General features: G+C 44.5%; 1 protein-coding gene across 2 annotated transcripts in view; it reads left to right on the top strand.

Annotated features, from left to right (window-relative positions):
* Positions 1-10,000, top strand: part of col4a6 (collagen, type IV, alpha 6) — a 181,586-nt gene that overhangs the window by 134,576 nt on the left and 37,010 nt on the right. For both annotated transcript variants that reach the window (XM_084042466.1, XM_084042465.1), the window contains exons 13-17: positions 3,319-3,405; positions 7,522-7,575; positions 8,735-8,797; positions 9,179-9,223; positions 9,428-9,481. In XM_084042466.1, coding sequence (XP_083898592.1) covers positions 3,319-3,405; positions 7,522-7,575; positions 8,735-8,797; positions 9,179-9,223; positions 9,428-9,481 — 303 coding nt within the window. The remainder of the gene's footprint in view (positions 1-3,318; positions 3,406-7,521; positions 7,576-8,734; positions 8,798-9,178; positions 9,224-9,427; positions 9,482-10,000) is intronic.

Genomic DNA, 10,000 nt, shown 5'->3' with positions numbered 1-10,000 from the left:
GGCGGCCCCCCTGTAGTTACTCTGAGGACCCACGAGGGGTCCCGGACCCCCTGTTGAAGACCCCTGAACTATAGCCTGAACTTTGTTTGGGATTGACTATTATGTGATCTTCTCCAGTGCTTGAGTTTCATTCATTCATTCATTCATTCATTCATTAGTACAGACATTTGTCAAGTCGTATTGACTCACTCTCTCAAACACTCAGAAAGTTACTTGTTGTTGTTATTGATTGATAAAACAATATGAATTCTTTGACGTTAATGCACGATGATTTGATAATGCTACAATGTTTCTCTGTCATTTCCACAACCGAGGGAGACTGTGGAAACTTTATCTTTACATCCAACAGCAGGCTTAGGGTATTCTAGCTGGATTCCCGCGTGTGCGTGTGTGTGTGTGTGTGTGTGTGTGTGTGTGTGTGTGTGTGTGTGTGTGTGTGTGTGTGTGTGTGTGTGTGTGTGTGTGTGTGTGTGTGTGTGTGTGTGTGTGTGTGTGTGTGTGTGTGTGTGTGTGTGCGTGCGTGCGTGTTTGTGTTGAACCAATAAATGTACACATACAAAATGTGAGTGTGCATGCATGTGTGTGCATCTTCACCCAAATAAGCTCAAGCAAGTGTGTGTGCGTGCGTGCGTGCGTGCGTGCGTGCGTGCGTGCGTGCGTGCGTGCGTGCGTGCGTGCGTGCGTGCGTGCGTGCGCGTGTGTGTAAGTGTGTAAGTGTGTAAGTGTGCGTGCGTGCGCGCGCGCGTGTGTGTTTGTGTGTGTGTGTGTGTGTGTGTGTGTGTGTGTGTGTGTGTGTGTGTGTGTGTGTGTGTGTGTGTGTGTGTGTGAGAATGTACAAACAGCATGGTTGGACATAATACTGTGCATGAAACATGCTTGGTGATGGCTTGATGTTGCCTGTCATTCTTCCGTCCATCCCACCTCCCTTCTCCTCGTTTCTCACAACTCCTTCATTTAACCCCCCCTCCCATACCCCTCCATGCCCTGCCCCCCCCCCCCACCCCCCTCCCCTCTCTGTCTCTCCATCCCTACCTCAAATTGACACATCTACCTCAACACATTATTCTATGTTTGTTGCATCCGTTCCCTGTATGATAAAAATCATCGTTGTTTACCGAGTCTCAACTCTGTCTGGTTTGTTCTTTACATGAGATGAGATGTTCTGCCACCAGGCTCCAGTCACAAAACATTCACATTTGGAATTCACTTTAAGGTTCCAATTTTCCAATTGCAATTCGGAATGACTTTTGGGGGACGTTGCCGTTCAAATTCTAAATGACATTGAATTCGGAAAACATCAAGAGTGGATGTGAACGCATTTAACTCTCCACCCAGACAACAACTCCTTCCAATTTGATCTTTCAGTTTAAATGGTTTTAAAGACATGTTTGTGATTTGGCCAGTGGCATTACACATCCAACTGTTTCCTTAACTGTTGTGTGACAGCTCAGAGATATAGAGATCGTATAGTGTGGGGATTTTTGCCCCAAAATTGATGCAAAATATTTCCATCCACATCCATGTGGTCACTTCAAATAAACCACATTCAAATATTGAGTGGCCACTAGCCTAGTTTAAAATGAACACAAAATGACTAATGAAATATCCAGTGCTGTACTTCCATTGGTATCCATTGGTTCAGCATACATACCTACACACAGACTACATTGTATACGACAATTTCATTACATTTCACGTCAAATCTCTGAGCTGCCACTTCGGAGGGCATTCGGTGGACTGTGATTGGGTGCTGGAATCACTTGCTCCTACTACTTCCTGTGGCGCTTAATTTCCCTTCCTGTGACCCAATTCTGGGGCATTTGGTGGTGTTGGTGGTGGTGGTGCATTTTGGGAATTGTAGTTCAAGTTCACTGCCACACTCCCTTCCCTTCTTACCTCCACAAACCCTCATTCTCATTCCGTTCTCATTCCACCAATCAGAATAGGAGTACTAACAGTCAAAGGAACTGCCATCTTCCTCACACTTTCATGCATGTTATGCGCAACCAAACCTTTAAACCACACACACACACACACACACACACACACACACACACACACACACACACACACACACACACACACACACACACACACACACTACTGATTGGTCATTGTGTTGAATGCGGAAACAGCTAGATTCACTGTTGAGCCTGTTGAGGTACAATTCTATTCTGATCATCATTTACAATTGGAGTTGAAGATTCTGTTACATTTGTGACACTTGTTATTATGGCCAGAGACAACTGGCCTCAAAATTGTTGATGAGGAACGAAAGATAAAGTAGCCCAGAGCTCTCTCTCTCTCTCTCTCTCTCTCTCTCTCTCTCTCTCTCTCTCTCTCTCTCCCTCTCTCTCTCTCTCTCTCTCTCTCTTCTAGTTCACCCTCTATTTCTTTGTTCTGTCGTTCCCCTACTGATTTCCTTTCATGCTCAAGTTCAGTCTCTCTTCTCTTCTCTTGTCTCATCTCTACTCTTCGTAGTCTCTGCTCTACTCTAGAGGTCTTCACGGAACCCAAAAATACCCGACAGGACCCGAAATCTGTCTGGGTCCGTGTTTTATCATTAGGTGTAATTAATACCCAAGGGGATCCGAGAAGACCCGCGCCCAGCGCTGATCTCTGTCGAGAAATGAAGGCAGAGAAATGAAGTGCTGTGATGATTAGACTGACCTGGGATCAGATGACTGAGCGGAAAGCGTACAGAACGCATCAAACTATACCTCCATGGAATCAAAGTGGAGTGTGCAATCATGTAATTCCTTCTTAATCGAGGTGAAAACATGCAATTTAATGTCCTTGCCTCTTACCGGAGTAGCCTATAACTGGCTATAACTAGCCTACTGTTACAGCAGCATTTCTGCCAGCAAATGTAATTACTAATTACAAACCCAACATGGCCAATTACTAATTAGCCTGTTGGGTTTGTCAAGTCCATGAAATACCCAACAGTCAGCGTCGGTACTGTAATATCCTTGGAACGAACCTCACCGATCCAATAAGGGTCAGAGTCCGTCTATTCAAAAATAGAAAGTCGGCTCCACTTGGTTCTTGGATCCATTTTCATGGGTCCATCCCCGTTCGGTCGGTCATTTGAATGAATCTCAGAACCAATTGGGTCTCGGAACAAATGTTACAGGTCCATTAGGGTTCGGGTCCGCCATTTTGGACTTGCAAAGAGCTCTCCTCTCCTCTCCTCTCCTCTCCTCTCCTCTCCTCTTCTCCTCTCATCATCTCTCCTACTTCCTACCTCTTCCTGATTCTAAATCATCCTCTCATCTGATTGGCTAACGGTGCGTTGTATGTATTCTGGACATCCAGGGCGACGTGGGTCTGCCTGGACCAGGCGGTACCTCGCCCCAAAACCGCGACCCGACTATCACCGTTACGTTGGCCAAAGGAGAACAGGTAACACAGCAGGGAGGAACCAGAGAGGAGAACAGGTCACAAGAAACACACACACACACACACACACACACACACACACACACACACACACACACACACACACACACACACACACACACACACACACACACACACATACATACATTACATGCATATAAAGTACATATACTTACATCCAACATATACAGTACATACACAGCGGAAACGTTGGCTATGATTAAACCCGATAAAGAAGAACAAATGACGTTCTTTGTGTCATGTGTAAGCACTAGGCCTGACCTCCATTATTCCAATAGTCGACCAATCAGTCGAGGGGAGTCTGAGTCAACTACCAATCTCTTAGTCGAATTATGCATTTTTCATTAGTTGACTGAGAGATTGGCCTAATTATTAATTAGCTAAAAGTTTGCCAAAAATAGGATATACATCATGATTTATTGAGAGAAACCAAGCAAGTATGTTAAACAGACATTAAGCACCCCTACAGCCCAAATAGAATGTTCCTCTATTGCATAACATATTTTTTGCATGATTTGACTGAGAGATTGGCAGTCGAATCAGACTGATTCCACTGCCAATCTCTCAGTCAAATCATGCCAAAAAAAACATTTGGCCAATCAGATTCTACTATAGAAATCCTTAGTCGTACACACACGCACGCGCACGCACACACACACACACACACACACACACACACACACACACACACACACACACACACACACACACACACAGGAGAGGTGTGTGAAATAAGCCATGGTACCGTGGTAAAGGAGCAGTGATTGCAGCAACCCTCTCACAGACGGTGAGGGGTGAGAAGGGGTCTTGGTTTGGAGAGAGCTGGGGAGACCATGCAGGGGAGCTGGTGAGGTGGGGGACCACCACAGCCCTGTCTGTCTGTGGCCTCACCCATATCACTCTTAGCTCACATAAGAGTCACACAGAGTTAGCATCCAGGATGTGGGGGCGCCAGTGGAATAGACCAGTGGTTCTCAAACCTTTTCATGTCAAGGACCCCCAAATTGACACTTATTAGCCCGCGGACCCCCATTTGAAAAGATATGCCAAGGACCCCCGGACGAGAAGATTTTTTTTACGGCTCTAGCAGTGATTCTCAACCATTTTAATTTCAAGTTTGACATTCATTAGGCTACAGACCCCCATTTAATGGCATTTCTATCTCTGGGACCCCAATTTATATTGTAAAATCAATGTTAATGTAACTCTGAGAGTGTACAAATGGAACCAAATGGACCCGTTAGGGGTAACGGGTCCATTTGGTTCCATTTGTACACTCTCAGAGTTACAGACCCATAAGGCTCCATTTGGTTCCTAACTATCTATCATTCAGCTGGGGACCCCCTGGAACTCCCCCAAGGACCCCTGGGGGTCCCCGGACCCCACTTTGAGAACCAATGGGCAGTGCGGCCGTCAAGTAACCAGAAGGTCACTAGTTCGCCCCCTCGGTCTGCCCAGTCTACGTGTCCCGGGGGAGCAAGACACTTACCCCCCCCTAACTGCTCCCTGGGCATCTGTATTACTGTAATAGCACCCACTGCTCCTAATAGTTAGAATGGGTAAATGCAGAGGACAAATGTCACATTAGGTGCAAATGTACAGTTACAAAATACCCCCAAAGGAGTGGGGGAATAAATGTAATTAATTATAATCTGAACTCGGACGACTGGACACTGCTGCCGATCGGGAGTGTACTTGCACATCTTTACTACAGACAGGAAACTGTAAGAAACTGTCAATACCATTGTAACGTATAGGTTTTGTTTTTTGTAAAGCAAAAAAGCAACAGCTGCATTCGCCCGGCAACCCAATCCTGGATGATAACGCTAGCAGTATATGTGACCAAGTGTCGAGCTACAGCAATATGTGAGGTCATCCAGTAGATGGGGCTATAGAAACAGAGAGGTGCTTCACCGGCACACAGGTTTTTTTTTACAGAGCAAACGAAATTGCCAGTGCCACGTTTTTACTCTGACCACCGGGTCATGATTCTAAAGCTAGAATCATGACGTTAGCAGACCAAATGTGTGTTATTTGGCCCAGTGGCAGTGGTGGAAAAAGTACTCAAATATTTTACTTAAGTAAAGGTATTAATACTGCAATGTAGAAGTACTCTGTTACAAGTAAAAGTCTGGTGTTAAAATTTTTACTTAAGTACAGTACGTGAGTAAATGTACTTAGTTACTTTTACACCACTGCTCTTGAGTGTGTTGGTGCTTGAGTCTCTAGTGACCCCCCCCCCCCCCTCTGCCCCAGCTCCTCTTCCTCCTCCCCTCGTCTTCTCCACGTTCTCTCCATCATCCATTCCTCCGTGGGTCAAACGCACCGGAGACACGCGCTTTGTCCTCCGAAAAACAGTCCCCGTTTTCACCTCTTATCTCTCTACAAACGCCCCAAACCGGAAACACCTTAAGCTCCCTATGGTTTTTCCGTCCACCCGCCATTTTGTCTGCTTCCTCCTCCTCCATCTCCTCCTCCATGACTCCGCCCCCCCCCACGCCGTTCCGTAGTAAACAGCTCTCTCTCCTCCTTGGTTACCGTATTATGCAGGGCGACGCAGGCTCGCCCGGCGACCCCGGCCAGCCAATGAACAATGGCGTCGTGGAGTTTGTTGGCTTTCCCAAAGGAGACAAAGGAGCACAGGTTCGTCCTGTAACGCAAAAGTCACAGGCTCAATCCCCACAATGACATCCTGTACTGGACTGGTATGTTGATTATATGGTGACTTCCCCAAAACAGGCTTCAACATAGCCATGCGGTAATGATCATATCTCTATTAGCCGAGATTAGAAAGAGTCTTCTTGTGAGGTAACCGGAATGCTCGCCCCAAAACACGCTCACCCCCATTTTTTTTTGCAGGCCGCTCGCCCCCCAGCGGTTCTTGTATTCTTATTCGTATTTGTTTTACTGAGGATAAGGTTAAACATACATTTAGGGTTAGGCATAGTTTTACTGAGGTTACGTTTAGGAATAAGGTTAAGTTTCGTCATAGTTTTACTGAGGTTACGTTTAGGAATACCTGGTGGCCGGATTTGACCCAGGGCGAGCGTGTATTGGGGCGAGCGTTCTTGTATTCGTTCCGTAACACAGTGCTATATGACAAACTACTGAGTTTGGTTATTCAATGGCTTTTTCTCTAACCATTAGGCAAGAATGTTCAAGTACACACGATAGATAAACATGTAATGGCTGTAGGCTGATGGATACATTACCATAAATCTTAAAGCGCTCAGCAATAATGAACCCTACTCATTTTGGTGACCCCATGGCCTTTCTCCTAGCCTTAGTGCCACCCTTAGGCCAGACTTTCCAATGGTCTTGAAACAGTGGTGTGTTCTACCGTGGTACGCTGTATACGCCGTATACAATGCAGATTATTTTGGGGGAAAGCGTATACAGTCTAATAACCATTTCAGCCATTGAAAACGCGATAGCGTATCCCGCATGTCGTGCAGGGAATAATTATCGCATACCCACCGAAAAAACCTAGAACACACCACTGCTTTGAAGGTTTTTCAGTGCATTGATGCTGCCTGGAGGAAGAAACAATCTCAGTGACCCACTGACTGTTCCTCAAGTGCCACCCACAGGCCAAAATATAAACTAAAAGCAAAAGATATCTCTCAGATAATCTAATAGGCAGACGACCCTTCAGACAACATGTCCGGTTTGGTGTAAGGAGCGGCACGGTCTCTAGGGGATTCTAGCGGGGTCTTAAGACTCTTTAGTCTTGTTTATCTTTGCAACAACCCGTTGCTACTATTTTAGCATGCTAGCGTTCCCGGAAGAGAAAACCTGTTGTTTTCATCAGCTTGAAATAATATGTAATAATGCAATATAGGTTTATTTGTATCGATTTCTCGTTGTTCTTTTTCACAATGTGTTATTGTTAGAAGGATAGATAGATGGATAGATAGATACTTATATAGACACTTAGATAGATAGATATATAGATAGATAGATAGATAGATAGATAGTATATTGAATCTATCTGCTAGAGCAGAGAACAAGATCTCCTGCTATCTTTCTCTCATTTTCTCTCTCTCTCTCTCTCTCTCACTCGCTCTTTCTCTCGCTCTCCCTTCCTCTCTCTCTCAGGGAGATTATGGCGCTAAGGGATATCGTGGGTACACTGGAAGGCCTGGCCTACCGGTAAGTGTTGCTTATTATTATCATTTAGAGCAATCAGTATCTGCAGGAATACAACGCTGCTTTGCATTGATTTATATATGACAGTAAATCTTACATTATGTCAGGTATGAGGCTTGAGCCCATGTCGTGGGCTTAACATGATAATCACATGATGATGTGTGGATTCAAACTCCACTTGCACATCACAGTTGTTCTCTCTATTTGTCTTTGTGTAGTACCGTTAAAGGTAGGGTAAGTGATTTTCTTTAGTTAAAATAAGTGTTAAATAGCTCTATATTCTGATAGTACTCTCCTTGTCCCTCCAGCTCTTTATAAAACAGAAAATGCATTTTCGTTTCAGGTTCAGTTTCCTTTCCAATTTTAGCCAATCAGGATAGAGAACTCAATCAGGATATAGATTAAACAAGTGAAATTGGAATTGATGACACTAAGAAATGAGCAGGAAAAATTGGAACTGGAACACTATAAAAATGAAGCTTAAAAATGGGAACTTTCTCCTGATTGGCTGAGATTTTGACACCTACCGGAAAATGTATTATCTGTTTATTATAGAGCTGGAGAGACGGGGAGACTCCTGTTACTGAACAAACACACTATAGCAATGATTACTATCACAATATAGTGCTTTAACATCTTAACAAAATACTTTTTGTTTTAACCCAAAAATATCACTTACCCTACCTTTAACATCACTGTAGTAGTAATAATAATAATAATATCTAAAATGTATATAGCGCTTCTAAGTAACCAAAGACGCTTTACATGGGGGGAGGGGAAAACACAAAAAAAGGCTATGACTATGGAGTAAAATCATTATAAACAGTGGAACAGTAAAAACAGGGGGTGTGCAGTTAGTTGACTAAAGCCATATTGAAGACGTGGGTTTCTCTGATAGTATTGGGGAGTGCATTTCACAGGGTTGGGGCAGCAAAAGAACAAGCCTTATCGCCCCAGGTACGGTACTTACTTGGTCTTGGGGACCTCTGGGAGTGAGCGGGGGGGACGTGACGTTAACTTGGGGGGTGAAGCCCTACTGGTGATGTAGTTGTTAGTAATAGTTATTTAATGTAAGTTATTTAATGTAAGCCACACGTAACCTTGTCTTGAACAAAGCCTGCTCAAAGTGTTCTTTACCCAACGGTTGTATTTTCTTCCCCAGGGAGCTTTTGCCTACCCAGGTGAATACGGAGAGAAAGGCATCCCAGGATACCCCGGGGGACGGGTAAGAATATTACAGTTTAGAATTATCATGAGGACATGTCTGTACCGTTCCTATATCTGTCCTTTGTCCAAGGTGCCTCAGACATCTCCTCACGCCCTATTCTCCCCTTTTTTGTGCCTTTATTTTATCTAAACAATCAGAACTTCCCCTCAGTCTTTCACCAGGCCCCACGGGGAAAATACTGCTAAATAAGCACTTTGAGGGCAAATTCTGTATGTGTCTGTCTGTCTTAGTTTTGACGTAACCTATTATGCCTTTTTCTTTGTCTGTTTCCTACGTTGGTATGGCTGTATTTCTTCTTCTGTGGTCTTGTATGCTCTGATCGCACCAGATTGTTCTTCTTCTTCTTCGGTTTATATTGTGCATGTTTCTTCCTGACAGGGTGCTCCTGGTTTCAACGGACCGCCCGGCTCTGCTGGCTATCAGGTAGAGATTACAACGAGTGCAACATCATAAAGCACACATTCATAGTATTGTTGACTTTCAACCAACACATTGTATAATAGTGTGCTGTAGTACTGTATAAGTTCCACTTCACATGGCATCTCCATACAGTACGTTATGATGTTATAATTAGAGGATGAATGGCGGAATCGTTAACAGATCGTTTTTTTATTCTTTTCCAATCAGGGACAGGCGGGAGACCCAGGTTACGCCGGGCAACCAGGCTATAGAGGAACTAAGGTAACCCGCGAGACTTGACTTATGTTTTTGCGTTCACTTGTAATACTCTAAGATCGCCAGCGGGCGGTGCTAATGTTATTATAGAGGATTGTACAACAGCTGCTATCAGCCGATTCAGAAACTGTGTGTACCTTGATGTGTGTGTACCTTGATGTGTGTGTACCTTGACTGTGCTATATTCCTTTGTCATAATGATAATGTGGATAGAGCGCAACGTCAATGCTAATAATGGATGTGTCAGTAATATAATATTAATGATGAACATTAATAATAAGTGTGTGTGTGTGTGTGTGTGTGTGTGTGTGTGTGTGTGTGTGTGTGTGTGTGTGTGTGTGTGGGGGGTGTGTGTGTGTGTGTGTGTGTGTGTGTGTGTGTGTGTGTGTGTGTGTGTGTGTGTGTGTGTGTGTGTGTGTGTGTGTGTGTGTGTGTGTGTGTGTGTGTGTGTGTGTGTGTGTGTGTGTGTGTGTGCGTGCGTGCGTGCGTGCGTGCGTGCGTGCGTGCGTGTGCGTGTGCTTGCGT

The sequence above is a fragment of the Gymnoscopelus microlampas genome (assembly GCF_963454915.1).
Source record: "Gymnoscopelus microlampas genome assembly, chromosome: 19".
Taxonomy (NCBI): domain Eukaryota; kingdom Metazoa; phylum Chordata; class Actinopteri; order Myctophiformes; family Myctophidae; genus Gymnoscopelus; species Gymnoscopelus microlampas.
This window is presented reverse-complemented; position numbering and strand designations above follow the sequence as displayed.